At 47.7% G+C, this 18,378-nt stretch overlaps 1 protein-coding gene across 1 annotated transcript; it reads left to right on the top strand.

Annotated features, from left to right (window-relative positions):
• The first annotated feature begins 7,202 nt into the window (after positions 1–7,202).
• Positions 7,203–17,723, top strand: LOC129555729 (short palate, lung and nasal epithelium carcinoma-associated protein 2A-like). The gene is made up of 8 exons (XM_055425500.2): positions 7,203–7,350; positions 10,043–10,181; positions 11,439–11,543; positions 12,471–12,623; positions 14,907–14,988; positions 15,999–16,062; positions 16,933–17,004; positions 17,577–17,723. The coding sequence occupies exons 1-7, from the start codon at positions 7,203–7,205 to the stop codon at positions 16,974–16,976; spliced, it is 735 nt and encodes a 244-aa protein (XP_055281475.2). The 3' UTR covers positions 16,977–17,004; positions 17,577–17,723.
• Positions 17,724–18,378: the final 655 nt, after the last annotated feature.

Genomic DNA, 18,378 nt, shown 5'->3' with positions numbered 1-18,378 from the left:
AGAGCACAGAGTAGGGAGAACGGAGCAGCCCAGGTGCCCAAGCCTGGGGCTGGGACATGGAGAACCCCATCCAGCAGAGCCTTGGATCCACCAGCAGACCACCCTCCACACTGTCTGAGCCTGGTTTATACACGTCTGAGGTCCCTCTTCCCCTGGTTGTGGGCACAGAGCTGAGGGATGTGAGGAAAATCTTGTGGAGAGACTTGTTCTCACCTCAAGACTGCAACCCAGGGGGTGGAGAGTGATGTAATGAACTCAAACCTGGAGTTGGCCCCAGGCTTCTGCTGCCTCATTGTAAAATGGGTAAACAACCTGGTACCTGGATCCCCGTGGCAAAATGGAAATTAACATACATCAGAAAAATAAAATAAAAGGGTGCCAAGGGGATGGTGATCAGACCTCAGTTCTGGATTCGGGCAGACTGCTTTCTAATCCTCTCTTTTCCTGTTGCTGGTTTATGGCCTGGACAAGGGACTTCATCTCCCTGAACCTCAGGTCCCTACGGTGCAAAATGAGACTAAGTATGGCAGTCTCCTCCCAGGTGTGCTGTGAGGATGTGGAGGGATAATGTGTGTAGGCTCCTAATACAACAGTGATGATGATATTACAATTATTGCTGGTGTCTGGTCACTTCACTCCCCTCCACCTCAGGTGTCCCATTAGTACATGACCTCACTGCACAGGGTTATGGAGAGGACGAAGGGAGATCAAGCACCCAATACGCTTTATGCTTAATCAATAGAAACCAGATTTTAATTTTGTATGCTATAAAGACCACATGACCTAGATGGGCTCAGACTTCCGGTACACCTGTGTCTATAAACTCTGGCTCCCTGGTGACTGGTGTATAAGCTTTGGGAGGTACAGTTCCTCACTAAGCCTCAGCTTCCTGTCAGGACCATGTTAGAGATTCCAAGAACTATGGTATCAAGTACACCTCATTAATTGTAGGGGCTGTATAGAGCTTTCTGCAGAGAAGCCCTCCCACGCACTCCTGGGCTTGGAGGGCTGGATTGATTAGTGATGTCTGCCCCAAGTTCAGGAGGGGGGAGTGGAACGACTGCATGTTCACCAGTTCAGGACCAGGTCATCTCTAATGGCCCCTCAGCCGGTGATGGGGGCATGGACACCACATGTTCACAGAGGATGGGACTCTGGGCCCTGCCTAGTGCTGTGGGGCGGAGGAGGGACCCTGATCTGGGTTCCAGGTTTGGCTCAGTTTATAACCTGTTTTGTGACTCTGAGTAAGATGTCCATTTTCTCCATTTCCTCTAACCACAAAGTGAATAGAGGCTTCCTGCTACACAGCTGACCCCTTGGTGTTCTGAGAGGTGGTCTGGAGTGTCTGCGGGCTACTTGCTACATTCCCACCAGCTGGAGCAACGTACGTAGGGGAGAAACGTTGGGCCAGTCACCCCACACCCTTAGCCACTACACATACCTGTGGTCACCTGCAGGGCCAGAGAGAAGGGAGGAGTGGATTCTAATGCAGCAGAAGTGCCCCGTGTCTGGGGAGAGGCAGACGTGCACAGAAAGTACTTGGAAACAGAGCAACGTGCTCTCCCTCAGGAAAGGCACCTGTGGGCAGGGTCCCCGATCTGTGTGTTACAAAAACAGTGACAACAACACATCAGGGAGCACGTGTTCATCAGCTCCGATCACAAGGCATTGTTATAACACAGGGGACACGTCAGGGAACAAAACAGACGAGATGCCTGCCTAGTGGGGCTCCCTCTCCAGTGGACGAGGAAGGGAGATAATCTTTAGGGACTGTGTGTCCAGATTTATACATGTTAACTGTGTACCCTTCAGACCAGTTCAGTGATGTAGGTACACCCATTTGCCCTATTTACAGGTGAGTAAACTGAGTCTCGAAGAGGGAAAGATCGTAAGGCTAGTGAGTGGCAGCGCCCTGATTTGCTTACAGCCTCATCACACTTTCAAGAACTGCACACACTGTCCCTTGTCTCCCTCCCTGTTTTCCAGGGCTCCTGAATGCTGCCGTAGGTCACACTCACGACTACGTGTTGCAGTAATAGTGATTACGGTTCTCTATTATTCACGGAGCACCTTCCTCAGCCGGGGCTGGGCTGGGCTCTCTGCTGACATTTCCTTTTTTAGTGCCCCAAGCAGCTCTTCTAAGGGAGAGGATATTCTAGTGCTCTTTTCATGGTTGAAAGCAAAAATACAGGGCTCAGAGAGGTTATGACATTTACCTGCTGTCACACCACCAACAGGGAAAAGTTCTGGGATTTATACCCAAGGGTGACCGAAGAGCAAGCTTATTGTACTGTCACAAATAAAACATGGATTCCTGGATGGGTACATTTTAATTGCTGCTGCTGCTGCTGCTGCTGCTGCTGCTGCTGCTGCTAAGTCACTTCAGTCGTGTCCGACTCTGTGTGACCCCATAGATGGAAGCCCACCAGGCTCCCCCATCCCTGGGATTCTCCAGGCAAGAACACTGGAGTTGGTTGCCATTTCCTTCTCCAACATTTTAATTAATCAGCATTAAACATGCTTACGCAAGCTCTAAAAGATACTTATTGAAAATCCGCTCTGTGTCAGGGCCTGGGCATGAAGCCTGTGGTTTTGGCCCTGATGGCTTCAGAGACGGGGCGGTTATCACTGTGCCCAAGGAGCTGATGGGATTCATGCTCAAAGCAAGAGTTTGGGTGGCCCAGCAGGTGGGAATGTAGCAAGTATCCCTTAGATGTTGCTGACCACCTCTCAGAGCCCCCAAGGAGTCAGCCATGTAGCAGGGAACCTGTGTTCATTTTGTAGTTAGAGGCAACGGAGACCTTGGGAGAAAATGAACATGTTACTCAGAGTCACAAAGCAGGTTATTTACTGGCCAAGACTGCAACCTTGATAAGGGTCTTCAATCTCCTTCTCCCAGCACCAGGCAGGTCCCAGAGTCCCACCGTCCATGTGGTGTTGGTGTGACCATTGCTGGCTAAAGGGCCTCTTGGATATGACCTGGTCCCACAGTGGCAAACACACAATGCCTCCACTCTCCCCTCCTGAACTTGTGGCAGACATCACTAATCAATCCTTCCCTCCAAGTTCAGGAGCTGCCTGAGAGGGCTTTTTAACATAAAGCCCCATCCAATCCCTATATTCAATCAGATCGTATTTGAGACCATAGTACCATCTCCGCTATCTTAGCCCCAGAAGGGAAACTTAGGCTTATGAGGAAGCACACCTGCCAAGGGCCATACACAAGCCCCCAAGGGAGTCAGAATTTGTGCAGACTGCTATGCTGGAGCGCTGAGCCCATTTTCTCTTATTCAGTCTTTATTTCCCACAAAAAGGAGAAATGCAGTCACTGAAGTTGCTCAGTCATGTCTGACTCTTTGTGATCCCACGGACTGTAGCCTACCAGGCTCCTCCATCCATGGAATTTTCCAGGCAAGAGTACTGGGGTGGGTTGCCATTTCCTTCTCCAGAGGATCTTCCCGGCCCAGGGATCGAACCCAGGTCTCCTGCATTGCAGGGAGAAGCTTTACCTTCTGAGTTACCAGGGAAGCCCAAGAAATGCAGAAGCCACTGCTTAAGATTAAGCGTATTGAGTGCTTTGTCTTCTCTCTCAGTCTTCTCATAACCCTCTGGGTGGGACCACGTATCGACGGGAGACGTGAGGTGGAGGGGGTGAAACGGCCTGACAACAGAAACAGCTGTCATCATCATTTCAGCACTGGTGTTACTGCATATCAAGGTCTACTTCATGCTCAGCCCTTCACACACATTATCCCACCACATCCTCACCGCACACCTGGAGGAGAATCCCATCTTTAGACCCATTTCACACACAGGGGACCTGAGGCTCATGGAGATGGAGCTCCTTGTCCAGGCTGCACAGCCAGTAACAGGAGGAGAGGATTCAAGCACAGCTGACCCAGCACTGAAGCCGGGGTATGAGCGCCAGCACTTCAGTACCATTTTAATTTCCACTTGCCACCAGGATCCAAACAATGTCCGTTACCCATTTTACCAGCTGAAGCCTGGGGCCAACACCGGGTCTGAGCTCCCTGTATCACACTCAGTCTCCTTGGCTGTGTCCTGAGTAGGGACAACTCTCTGCACAAGGGTTTTGCACAGCCCTCACCTCTGCGCCCACAACCAGGGGAAGAGGGGCCTCAGATATTTGCAGAACTGGGCACAGACAGTCTGGGAGGATGGTCTGCTGATGGGCCCGAGGCTCTGCTGGACAGGGTTCTCCATGACCCAGGCTTAAGCTTGGGTACCTGCCCTGTGCTTTGATGGTAGGAACAGAGTCAGGGAGAGGAAGGCTAACTCCCGAAACCTCTGGACCTACCCCTACATTCTCCTGGCTGCTCTCATGTCCAGGACAGGGTTCCAGGTTTCTACTGAGATACAGGTGGGCAAATGGAGGAGACGACCCTGGGTGACTAGCGGGTGCTCCCAACCTAATGCCAAGTGGGCATGCATTTGCACTTCCCAGAACGGGTGTTCCAGGTTGACAGGGGCCCAATGCACCAGGCATTACAACCAACTCAAACAGCAGAGGTCAAGGAATAAACAGGGTATTCAAGTCCAAAGACTCTCTTGCTCCACCAGCTGGCCTCAAGGTGATCTGAGTGAAATGTCCTTCCCTGGGGACCCAAACACTGGCCCTTATCTTTGTGAGACCTGGGCCAGTCACCTCCTTTCCCTAAACCTCAGTTTCTTCACCGGAAAGTGGGGCTTTCTGAACTCCTCACGGAGTTGTCCTGAGCACCAGTTGCAAAAGTAGACCTGCAGTGCCAAGCCCAGGCCCTGGCACTCACCTGCCCCTACTGGGATCTGGGCATCATGGCTGATGAGTGACACTCACAGCTGTCCCCCCAAAAAAGCTGGCTTTGTCCTGGGTGTGGTCCTTGATGAGAAACTACCCAGAACCAGCCAGTGTGACTTCAGGAGGCTATGGCCAGATGGATGTGGGTCTTGGGAAGACAGGATAGTGAGAAAAGGAAAGAGGCAGGAAGCCTGAGGGAACCATATCCCCATGGGGCAGCCAGACTCAGGGAGAAAAAAGAGCTGGGAGCAGGAGTCATACAAATGAGCCACAATGATCTTCGAATGAGGGACCAAGGAAATTTCGAATCACGGCTCACAGTCACATCAAGTCAGGATGTTAGCAGTCATCTGGTCAAATTACCAAGGAGCTCTAAGGATGGGACCCTCACCACCTTATCAGGGAGTGGATGGCCTTATCAGATGCCACAGAGATGCTTGGAGCATTCTAGAGCCAGGTCAGGGTCTTGGGACCCACGTGAGAGGAAAGCCCTAGAGGAAAGGGTGGGAACAACTGGTTGAGGGCGGAGAACAAGGGAAAATCAAGTGATAATGATCTGCTGCGAGAGAAGTCAGCAAGAAGCAGAGCTTGGGAAGATGGGGAGGGACCACCTCAGGTGAGCCGTCATGAGGTTGCAAGGTGATGTCGAGAGCCAGGGACAACTAGGCAGGTGAGTTCTGCGAAAAGGGATCAGTCTGTGTGGAGGTCAAAGACAGCAAAAGGGCTGACATCTTTCTGGAACAGAAGGAAGTCAGTAGGGCCATGGAAGGAGAGGTAGATGGGTTTGGGGTGACAGTGAACAGTTCCACAAGGCCATGGTAGGGACGCTGTTTTGAAGCTGAGTGCTTCAACCTCTGGCCGCTGCACTGAGAGCAGAGGGGTTGGAGCAAGTGTGCATAGGAATCCTGCATACATGAGGATACATATGGAAGCAGACTTTGTTCACTCACAGGAGGAACTCTACTGACTAATCGGAGTAGGCAGACAGGAGTGGATGGTCCTGAACTGAAAACATTTGCCCTAAGGCTGGTTCCACTGTGAGGGATTTTATGGAGAGCACTCAGACATAAGAGAAGGTTTGGGAAGAATGACCTCACTGGTCACTGACCCTGACTCTGTGGGCCACAATTCTAGCCCCATATCTGTCCCTGTCTTACTGGGGGACCTCAAGCTGGTTTCCAAATACTGATAGAATTAGTATCAGTAATTTCCCTCTGAGCCTGCGTTTCCAAATCCTGATGGAATTAAGCTGGATGATCACCATGGGTCCTTCTACCAGAACACTCTCCACTTCATCCTTTCTCGGTCTTTATCCCAGCCCCCACTTGCAGTGGCCGCTGTCTTGGCAGCACGAGAATCTGCTCTTAGTCTTGGCACAAAGTCCTCTCCATATCCACTTATTCCAATTCAGTCATCCTGGGTGACCTTTGCTTTGGAAGTCTCTCTGTATTCGCTCTGGACAGGGGTTATTTTCATTGGAGTCTCCTTGGATGGCTCTGGACACAGGGCTTGTTTCCGGGGGCAGCCTCCCACCCCATTGTCATCCAGGAGATATAAGGGCCATCACCACCCAGCAGAATTCAGGAGACTGTGCAGGGGAGCGAGGATTTTGTAAGTATTTTTCTCCAAACCTGTGAATGATGGGCTTTCTACCTAATGTCACCCCACCTAAGGCCTTCAGAAGGCTTTGTGGGCAGGAGGCAGAGGGATTGGTCTAATTCAATAATCTTGACTCGTGGAAATTGAGAAATGGATTCAACTAGGAGAAGTGCCAAACTGACAAGCAAAGCAGGGTCATGATGTGGTGCCCATTTATGTGTTCATACTTTTATTCAGCAAACTTTCTTTTGTTGTACTGAGCGAGGAGCAGGGTTTTTACTATGTGTAACGAATTCAATAGTGAGCGACGTCACCATCCCCGCTCTGAGGGGTGCACAGCCTGATGGGGAAGGCAGTCAGTCTTCCCTAACTGGTGCCCAGGACTCTGGTCATACCATGAAGGCAGCGAGATGGTGGAGTGGGGCCCCCTAACCTGGACTCTGGGAAGAGTCTAGAGTGATCTTCCTAGAGGACATGATTTCTCACTGAATTTGGGGTCGATAGGAAGTGACTCAGGAAAAATGAAAAGAAGAGGGAAATGTTCCAGGCAGAGGAACCAGCATGTGGTAAAGAGCTCTGACCTGGAGTCAGGCATGATTTTTCAAATGGTAGCTCTTTCATTCACTGGTTGTTTCCCTCTGGGCAAGTTGCTCTAGCTTTCTGACCTGGGCTGCCCGTCTGTAAGAGAGGAAATAACCCAAGCACTGTTGAGTGTAAGAGTCAAAGGTGCTCATCCAAGATCCCGTTTCCCTATGGATAATTCTCATTCCTGTTCCTCCTATGACTGTCCAGGTGTCAGGACAAGATGTTTCAGCTTTGGAAACTTGTTCTCTTGTGTGGCCTGCTCGCTGGGACCTCAGCATCTCTTCTTGACAGTCTTGGCAATGATGTTCTGAGGAAGCCAAAATCTGGTCTTGTGAGAGGACTTGTCAACCTTGACAGTACACTTAAAAGTGAGTCAATAACGGGGATGATCAGTGGCGCCTGGGAGCTTGCTTCCTACACACTAAGCCTGTATTAGCAAAGGCTGCCAGCAGGGGTGCAGCTTATGGGTGATTTACCAAGCTAGGTGACTAAATGGTTCCTAGAAACAGGCATTACTTAACTGAACATCACTTTGCATCTTATATCATGATAAACTTTGCTAATATATTCATAGGATAAATTCCTAAAGGTGACAATTCAAAAGTTCAAAAGTTATGCATATTTTAAAATACAGTACAAATTTATGACCAACCCAGACAGCATATTAAAAAGCCCAGACATTACTTAGCCAACAAAGGTCCATCTAGTCAAGGCTATGGTTTTTGCACTAGTCATGTATTCATGTGAGTTGGACTATAAAGAAACACCAGGGATGGTCAGTGGCACATAGGAGCTTCCTGCTAAATACTAGGCCTGTATTACCAAAGGCTGTAGCAGGGACTCTGTTTATGGGTTGTTTACTAAGAGAGATGACTAATTGGTTCCTGGGTCATTGTTTATTATTTTTCTAGAAACAAGCAAAAATTAACTGAATATCACTTTACATCTTCAGTTCAGTTCAGTTCAGTTCAGTCGCTCAGTCATGTCCGACTCTTTGCAACCCCATGAATTGCAGCACGCGGGGCCTCCCTGTCCATCACCAACTCCCGGAGTTTACACAAACTCATGTCCATTGAGTTGGTGATGCCATCTTCTATCACGGTAAACTTTTCTAATGTGTTCGTAGAATAAATTCCTAAAAGTGACATTTCAAAAGTTCAAACTATGCATATTTTAAATTACAGTAGATATTGACAAATAATAATACCCTATGCTAACATTTTCTCCAATAGCCTATGCTGCTAAGCTGCTAGTCACTTCAGTCGTGTCCGACTCTGTGCGGCCCCATAGACGGTAGCCCACCAGGCTCCCCCATCCTATGAGATTATCTTTTTTCCTACTTCCCTGACAGCACTGGTTTGAACAACTGAATTTTTTGTCAGTCTCACAGATGAAAGATTATAATTCGTGTCACTTAACTTTTCTCTAATTATGAAAAAATTCATTGATTTTTTTCATATTTTCATAATTTCATAATTATGGCTAATTACTTAAATATTTTATTTATATTTGTAGCATATTCTTTTGCTGGGCCATTCAGTTTACTTAGTACTTTGTATTAACTAACTGGAAAAGGACTCCTACCTAGCCTAGATAGCTTTAAAATTACCCACCTTTCTAATTAATCACATTTCCTTGTAATTATGATTTCTTGAAAGAACTTGGCCTTCTTTTCAATTTCTGGAAATATTCCCAGCACCCTGACAAACACACTTTATAGGAGAAACTAATTTCTGTTTATGACTTCCTTTCAAACCTTGCCAGGGCTTGGGCAAATGTCAAAGATACAGGAGGGACCCACTTTCCAGTTTCAGTGCTGATTAAACTGAGCTAAGCAGCAGACTGCACTTTCACTTTTCACTTTCATGCATTGGAGAAGGAAGTGGCAACCCACTCCAGTGTTCTTGCCTGGAGAATCCCAGGGACGGGAGCGTGGTGGGCTGCCGTCTATGGGGTCGCACAGAGTCGAACACGACTGAAGCAACTTAGCAGCAGCAGCAGCAAGCAGCAGAAGTGTCTGGATTATCTATGGGGCCAGACGGAGTTTCCGTCTCTGTTTCCATCATTTTAATTAGGTAGATATTGTCCATTGCAGAGCCAAACTGGAGTACTCTGATTACATATCTTTTCCTATAGCCTTTTGTGTGTGTTTTTCTCAGCTAGTTGTTGCCTTCCAGTTTCTCATTTGAATTCTTTTCTACACATATATTCTGAACTCTTTTTCAAATGTGCCATTCTACATCTGCCCTGCCACTTCCTCTACCAAATCCCTCTTTTCTCTGAAAGACCGTCTGTTAGGACTCTCTGTCTTCCTGCTCCTGAATGAATCACTGCTTTCTAGGCTTGTTATCCGGAGAAGGCAATGGCACCCCACTCCATTACTCTTGCCTGGAAAATCCCATGGATGGAGGAGCCTGGTGGGCTGCAGTCCATGGGGTTGCTAAGAGTCAGACACGACTGAGCAACTTCACTTTCACTTTCATGCATTGGAGAAGGAAATGGCAACCCACTCCAGTGTTCTTGCCTGGAGAATCCCAGGGACGGGGGAGCCTGGTGGGTTGCCATCTATGGGGTCGCACAGAGTCGGACACTATTGAAGCGACGCAGCAGCAGCAGCAGCAGGCCTGTTATCCAGGGCTCCTACTTGCCACTTTAATAATTTGGAGACATATTTTTTCTTTGATTCTACATTTTCCATTTCTTATTTTAATCTGTTTATTCTATTTGTATGAGCATCTCCTTAATCTTCACTACTAGAAGTTGATGTGCAATCAATATCTATTGCCTGCTCAGTGGATTGATTACTTTGTTGAAATGATGAACATATATTAGCATGAAGGCAGCATACTAGGAACAAGGTCTCCTAGCTGCGTGACTTTGGCCCATTTCTTAATCTTTTGATCCATTATTTCCTCATCTGAAAGTGCAGGGAGTAGCAATATCTACTTTTTGGAGGTGTTATAAGATGAAATAACCTAGGCAAGTAGTCTCATTAGTGCCTGGTGCCTACGAGCTGCTTCTTCAGTTGTGCACTACACTAAACGGAGACTGCTTTTGCAGCTGTCTTTCAGAATTTGAAGACTGAATTGGAATCCAGGTGTTCGGAAGAGGTTGTGGTTAACCAGAAAACTGGTTCCAGCCAGAATTTGTTGGAACAACTCATTTCTAGAATTTTTCAAGCAGTAAACAGGTTTCCAGGGTGAGTTGATGCTTCATGTTGGGGATTTTTGTTCCCAGAAAAGAGAATACGTATCTCTGGGGAGGTAAGTTTAATAGAAAGAAAGATGAATAAACCTTGTGTGTTCTTGCTGACCAGAAGCAGTCTGAGGCCAGCTCTACCAGAGCCTGGGAAAATTAGAGTCAGGGCTGCAGGGCCTGTCCAGGCATCTCATGGGTCTGGACCCTCCGATACTGTGATTTCAGAGTCAGGATGAAGGTTCTCTTCTCACTCACCTCTATCTGCTTGCTGATGCCTAAAGTCACTTTTCTAAGGAATAAGACTTTTCTTCTCTGAATATAGCTGAGTATAAAAGTCTGAATGGCCTCAGGAGAGAGAAAATGAGAATTCACACCATGTAGGTGGCTCCACACATAACATCTGGGAGTCAGGCAGTTCTGGGTTCAAAATCTGTCTCTGCATAAAAAGAATGAAATAATGTTGTCTGCAGCAACAAAAGGATGGACATAGAGGTTATCATACTAAGTGAAGTAAGTCAGACAGAGGAAAAACAAATACCATGTGATACCACTTATATATATGGAACCTGAAATATGATACAAAAGATCATATATAAAACAGACTTGTGGACATAAAAACAGATTCATGGTTACCAGAAGGGAAAGTAATGTGGGCAAGAAATTAAGAGTTTGACGTTAACATATGCTAAGTTGCTTCAGTCATGTCCAACTCCTTACAACCCTATGGACCATAGCCCGCCAGGCTCCTCTGTCCATGGGATTGTGCAGGCAAGAATACTGGAATGGGCTGCCATCTCCTACTCCAGGCATTAACATATACACACTACTATATATACAATAAACAACCAACAGGGACCTACTATATAGCACAGGGAACCATACTCAGTATTTTGTAATAACCTATAAGGGAAAAGAATCTGAAATAAAATGACCTCTATAATTATACATATCTATATCTGAATCACTCTGCTGTCCACCTGAAACTAACACAACATTGGAAAGCAAGTATACGTCAATTTAAAAAAAATTCTGGCTCTGACTCATATTCACTCTTGGCGTTTTGAGGGAAATCACAGCCATCTGATCCTCAGTCTGCCATGCCATCCAATGGAGAGAACCCAACCCCTGAGCAGGGTTCTCATGAAGACCAAAGCAGGCAAGGTCCATGAGGCTCAAAATTCAGCACAACGCTGGCAGAGAAGAGCCCAGCAAAGGTGGTCAGCAGGAGTGACGAGGGTGAACTGTGGTTTTTACACAGGGTGAGAATCAGGAACGTCCAGGTCCCAGATATCAAAATCGAAGCGACTTCTGACAACAGCGCTGACGTGAAGATCCCCATCACTGCTAACGTCACCGTAAACCCGTGAGTAGCCTTCGAATCTGAGGGTTGGGAGAGGCAGTGTGGCCGATAGGTCTCCAATCTGGAATGAGGCACTTTTCCACCCTGCCGCCTTGCTCTCCCGATCAGTAAAATAAGGACGCCTTTGCAACTCCTAAATCCTAACCTTTAAATTGTTCTAAGAAACATTGCCCAGAATGAAATCTTTTTTAAAAAATCCTCCTTGAAATATATTTCCAAAATCATAAAACTTAATCTAACTTAATCTAATGATAAAAGTTGAAAATTTGAGAGGACATGAACATTTTTAACCCTTTGGCAAAGTTTCCCCTAGCTTCATTTTGTCTCTCAAGATTCTCTTTAAGTAGCAATGACCAGTATGGACCATATAGTAGTGTACAGGTCGTAATGAAGGGCTTGTGAAAATTATATGGAAACTGTAATTTCTAAGTATTTTAATCACTTTATAAAGAGAAAGGAAAACGCAGATGTGTGGAAGAGTCTTTATAAATTAAGTGTACTGTGATTTCATCATTGAACTATCATATGAGATCTTGGAATAGTTACTTAACCTCTCTCTACCAAACGTTTCCTCACACTGAAAATAGAGATAATGATCGTACTTTTCCCTTATGGTACTGCTGTCAAGATTAAAAGGCTTAATCCAGGTGAAATAGTTTTGTGAAATACTAACACAGGGTTTGTGCTCAAGAAATGTAAACTATTATTTTTATTTATCAGTGTGATACTGTATAGAAATTTCATACGAGCCAAACCCATGGGGCCAGGAGAAGCAATACCTAATGTAAGAATGCAGATTCCATAAAAAATTCACACACTATTGACTTTATCCATAGACATCCCATGCAATGGCCATCTAGAGAGAGAGACTCATGTAGGCAATGTGAAGACTTCTCCACCTCTCTTCACTGTGAATCTTATTCCCTGCAGGCCTCTTTTGGGTGAGAGTTTAGACCTGGACCTCAAAGTGGACCTCCAAACTAGTGTCAGCATTGAAACTGATCCCGAGACTGGTGACTCCAAGGTGGTCGTGGGAATATGCCCCAACAACCCAGGAAGCATCTCACTCACAGTGCGGCACAGGTGAGGCCCACACATTTCTGCAGGGCAAGGAATTCCAGAGGAGCTGGGACCCATAATTTCAGCCCTATTCCTTACCTGGGAGGGAGCAGAATATGGTTAAAAAATATAGAGAGAGTTCAGACTCTGGAGTCAAGCTAGCTTTGCTACTCACTTGGGTTTTTGTAATCAATTTAACCTATAGAAGCTTTAGCTATCACATCTGTATACTAGGGTTGGTAACATCACCTAACTCATAGGCTACTATGTTGACCAAATGAGACAATGCAAGTGTTTAGCATACTCGGAGAATATTTGGCCAAGCATATACTAAGCTTTCAGTAATAATAATATCCATCCTGATTTTCTGTCTCTTGGTTCTTCCCATTACTAAGACAGGAGTGTCAACCTCTCAAACCATTTCTGTGAATTTGTGTATTTCACCTTTCGGCTTTATTTCTTTTGGTTCATGGTTTTTGAAGCTCTGTTGCATGCACATTTAGCATTGTTACATCTACTTGAAGAACTGACCCTTCTCTTATTAGGTAATGTCCCTCAAAAAATAATGATGATAATAACAATGATAATATACTGTGTTTACCTTCTTGCCTCTAGTTAAGAGTGAACAAGTAGAGTAATCTCTGTCATGGGCTCTAATTTCAGACTGCCCTAATCATCTTCCACTCAATGGAAAATTCCCAAAATGAGACGTTGAAAAATTAATTCTCTCCATTTAAATCACTGATCTCCAGTAACCCACAAAATCTAGATCTTAAACTGTGTGGTTGAAAGAGCAGGCTTAGTCTAGGGGTAAGGGTAGAGAGAAAAAGGCTGATCCTGATCCTAGCAGGGAGAGGAGGAGTGGTCTGGAAGCTGAAGACTGGGGCAGGTTGGCCTTGGCAGGTATCAAGGCTGAGCCATGAATAGAGGTCAGTCCATCCTGCTCCAACAAGGGATCTGATCACAGGTTGCGTAGGGACCCCCCAAAACCCACAGATAGGCTCTGCAGCCTATCATCACTTGGAAAGACTAATATAAGTCCAAATGCCTGAGACTTGCTGGACACTGCCCAGCCTATAGCCCCAGGGAAATCATCCAGCCTTCTGGGTCTCAGTGTGCATATCTGTGAAATGGCATGCCACTCTGCTGCTCCAAATCCTTTTGGGGCTTTTCTCTCCACCATGGGTGGAGTCTCAAGCTCTCCCCAGGGCCACTGAGGCTCTGCCCGATCTGGGTCCACCCTCATATCACTGTGCTCTCCCCCTTGCCCACTCTGCTCTAGACACACTAGCGTTTGCTCTGAGTCTCAGAAAAACTCCTTCCACCCAAGGCCTGTGCACAGGATGCTCTGGAACCTAGTCTCGAACACCTTTCCCACGTTCCATCTTATTGTACATCTCATCCTTCAGAGTCTAAAACAAGGTTCCTCCTCTTCTCTCTTGGAAGATCTCCTCTCACCCTTCTCAATACCTATCATAAGTTGTCATTACGTATTTAGTTGTATGTTTACTTCATTTCCTCCTTCAGCCAGAAACATGTTGAGCATGTTGTTCTATGCCAAGCAGCTGCCTTTCTGAGCTCTGGAGAATTTATGGTGACTGCAGGCAAGGACCTTGCTCTCATGGAGCTTATGCTCTTGAGAGGAAGGCAGACAGGCAAGCATTCAGTCCAGTAATAAAGAACTCACACCGGAAAAGTCAGATGGCAAAGATCCCTGAGCAGTGCAGCACTCTTAACAGAGTGCTATGATACGAACTGATACAGAGTCCTTCCTTAGGCAGGCAGTCAGGGAGGGCTGCCCTGGGGTGGTGAAAGGTATGCTGAGAGCTGAAGGTAGGAAGGAGCCAGCCTTAGGGTAGCTTGTTTAATATGGGGTTGGCCAAAAATTTATTTGGGGTTTTCCATAAGATGTTACAGGAAACTCAAAACAAGCATTTTGGCCTCTAATGTTTAGGTACCATAATAGGAGCTGCTTGTGCTCTGTTCATCACTGTGCCCCAGTCAGGCTTGGTTCCCAGCATAGTTGGTGTTCTGCAAATATGTGCTGACGAATAAATGAATGGATGGCTAGATGGATGGATGGATGGATGGAAGGATGAGGTCTCAGGGTTGTGATGAGACTCTAATGAGCTACTGGGGTGGGCTGCTGGTCAACCATGGGGTTCTAAGTGATGATTCCCCCCCAGGTAGGGGCTCAAGTCACCTGACTTCAAGGAGCTCCACCGTATTCCACCCTCTTTCCCACTGCTCCTTCTTGGCCGCTCTGCCAACTTCCCTGACCTTTGATCAATTTCCTCTCTTCTCCAGACGCTTGGGACTGCTCAGTGATGTTGTGGACAATGGAGTCAACTTTGCAAGACAGTTGGTGTCCTCTGCAGTGCAGCACGAGGTGAGTCCCCCACTCTCGGGGCTGCAGAGTCAGGCCTGGTGGGGGCAGGTGTGACATTTCGTGGGTGGGCTGTACTCTCTGGGCACCTTCCTTTCTGAGGGGACAACGTCCCTTTGAGTTGTCAGTTGTTACCATTCCCCCCACCCACCCCGCTTGGGGAGGAGAAGAGAGGCCCAACATGAGCTGAAATCACTGGGTCCCACACTTGAACCATTTGCCATATGGACTGCCAGGAGGCCTTTTAGCTAATACTTTTCTTATTTCAATACTTTACTTAATTTATTTAAATACCATAACTATATATACCATAGGTCAGATTCCTAAGTATCGTATACAAAACTGTATGTACCATGTGCCCTAAATTCCAAAGATTCTGAATTATTCACTCTGGAATTGGGCTAGGAATTTGGATTTTTTTTTTTTAATCCTCCAGGAGGCCCTGAGTTTTATTGAACTGGAAGGTCACTGCTCAAACTGTGGTTGTCAGACCAGCAGCACTGACCTTCCCTGGGCATTTTTTTAGAATGCAGACCCTTAGGTCCCACTCCAGATCTGCTGTTCATTAATGTATTTTAATAAGATCCTTGGGGAGTTGTATGCACACAAAATTGTGAGAAACACTTCTCTGTGGTTCCCAGGGCCCCATTTGACCCTTGAGGTTTCAGAGTCCAAAGGACTAGGTTTCTAAGAGCACAGGGATCTGGGATGCTTACAGGCTAGATACTTAAGGTACTGGGATTCTAATGTTCTGAGATTTTTAGGGTTCTAGTGTCCTCTGGATCTCAGATATGGGCCTTCTAGGTTTCCACTGTTCTAGAATCCTAAGGGTCAGAAGTTCTGAGGCCCCAGGGGTGAGCATCTCTGCGGGTGGCGGGCAGGGCGCTCATAGCAGGTAATAACCAGGCCTCTTCCTTCTCCCGTCTCTCCTCACCTACTCACCTCTTTCTTTCCTTCCCTCTTTCCATTTCTCTCTGTGTGTCTCTCTTTCGCTGGCTCTGTGTGACCCTCAGCTGTGCCCACGAATCCGTGAACTCCTTGAAAGCCTGGATGCAGAATGTGTTAAGAAACTCATCGGTAAGTCACAGCCTGGGGAAGCAGTGAGGGGGCTCCCTCTGCAGCCTCACAGGGGCTGGTATGCTGCTCTATGCCTGCAGCACCAGCAGGTCTGGGCAGGGGACCCTGGAGACGCTGAGTACCCTTCATCCTGAGCAAGTCAGGAGAGGGTGGTTGAAGGGGTCCCTGCGGACTGAGGGTCTCTGTCGGTCTTTGAGAGCTTCAGCTGCCCTCCTTTGTCACACTGGCAGAAGCTGCTGCCCAGAATGATGTGAGAAAGAGGACAGGCCAGATCTGGATCTGCTACTTAGCAACTGTGCAGTCCTGGTCAACTGGCTTCACCTCTCTGAGCCTCGGGTTCCTCCAGGTGAAAGGAGATTATGAACATGGTTTAGCTGATGAATGGATTTAAAGAAAAAGCAGAAAAAGCCTAATATCCAGTAGGCATTGATGATAAACACCATCCCTTCCCTTTCCCTTCTTATGAGGAGGTGTGGTTTCACCCCCAGCCCATAGGAGCTTTCCTTGACCTGGGTCTCTGGCATGACTGGGGTTGCTGGGGCTGTGGGCAGCAGAAATGGAATGAGTGAAGCATCAGGGTCCTGAAGGCAGTTCTTCTAGAAAATAGCCACAGACCTAGTTCATTGGGTCATCGCTCTATGCTTCTTATATACTATCTCACTGGATCCTTGCAACAACCCTGTGGGGATAGGTTGTATCATCATACCCATTTTACAGATGAACTAACTGAGGCTCAGAGAGATGGAGTGACATGCAAGAGGACCCATGGCTGTCAAGTCTGACCTGCTGGAGGGTGGCAGCCACTGTCTGATTTGTATTCGGCTTTCCATTGCTGGAGCCTGAGAACTGCTACTCGTTGTGTTCCTTCAGGTGAACCTCAGGAAACCCAACAGAAAAGTGAAGACGGCAAATAAGGAAAACTGCTGGGATGCCCGCCTGCTGGTGAGGGCTGGGTCCAGGGCCCCAGGCTGAGAGAGGATGAGACACCCCCCCACAGGGGCCTGTGGAGGAGCAGAAACAGGCTTGGCTTCTCCTCCTTCTCTAGTGGCAGACTGAGCCCTGAACTCGGTCACAGACTGAGTCCTGACCCTTAATCAGACACGCGGATTGTGCTTGATTCTGCTCCCTGACTGAGCCCAGAACAGTCAGACTGAGCTTTGACTCCAGTAGTTGACTGAGCCCTGACACTGGTCACAGATAGAGACCAGATCGCATCTCAGTCTGATCCCTGATCCTGATCATACACTAAGCCCTGAACCCTGGCTCCTCTGGGCCCTGATCACTCTTTTCACATCGGCCATTGTTGCTAAGGTGAGGAGGGTGGGAGGGTGAGGGGATGAGGAGGGGTCAGTGCCAGGTGCCAGAGAAAGACCCCAAACCACAGGTGCCAGTCCCTCCCCAAGCCTCAGAGCTCACAGGATTTGGGGAATGTACTCCTGCAGCCATGTCTGGTGAACCCAGGAGCAGGTAAGGGTCCCAGGGCATCCATGCCTCACACCAGGGTCTCCTTCCAGATTGGTTCCGGGACATGACTGAATCTCTGTACCGTCTTCCTCTGGGACAGTCGGTGCTGACACCAGACCCCAGGAGTGACAACTGAGCCCAGTCAAAGGACACACCTCTCAGATACTTGTGCTCACAGTTAGAACATCCTATGCTCATCACCCTCCACCCCCAGCAATAAAAAGCCATTTCTGCACCTTCTGTGTGGTCCATGACATTCTTCCATTGGGATTTTGGGGGATGTTGGATGTGTGCAACCAGGTAAGCAGAGACCTGGATCCAAACCTGGAAGGGAGTTTGGGGATCATCTACCCTCACCTCCTTGTCTTACAAGCAGGAACACTGAGGCCCAGGATGGGCAAGAAAGTGACCTGAGGTATCGTAGAGACAGCCTCACTCTGCTTCCACTGCAACACCACCACGATGGAGGGCTGCCTTCCCCAGCACAGCTGACCTCATGACCTCCTCACAACACCCTTCTTGTCCCCATTGTACAGATGAGGAGACTGAGGCTCATAGAGGGCAAGAGACATATCGAGGTTACAGGGTAGCAAGTGGCAGGACTAGTATTTAAAGCCGTGGCTAGGGGATCCCCTGCTCAGAGAGGTGATGTCCCGTCTCCCAGTACTCAGCCACCTCTCCCAGCCCCTGCAGGTCCCGCTGTCCTGGCCTTGGTCTCTTCCACCCAGGACTGCTGAGGTCCTTTTGTGGCCCTTCTTCCTCCCCAACATGCATACCCTCAGTTTCCCCTTTGCCCTGGAGTGGTGGCTCAGATGGTAAAGCATCTGCCTGCAGTGCTGGAGACCTGGATTT

The sequence above is a fragment of the Moschus berezovskii genome, chromosome 15, assembly GCF_049115385.1.
Source record: "Moschus berezovskii isolate FMDL1 chromosome 15, NW_MosBer_1.0, whole genome shotgun sequence".
NCBI classification, from domain to species: domain Eukaryota; kingdom Metazoa; phylum Chordata; class Mammalia; order Artiodactyla; family Moschidae; genus Moschus; species Moschus berezovskii.
Note: the sequence above shows the minus strand (reverse complement) of the source record. Positions and strands in the feature narration are given on the sequence as shown.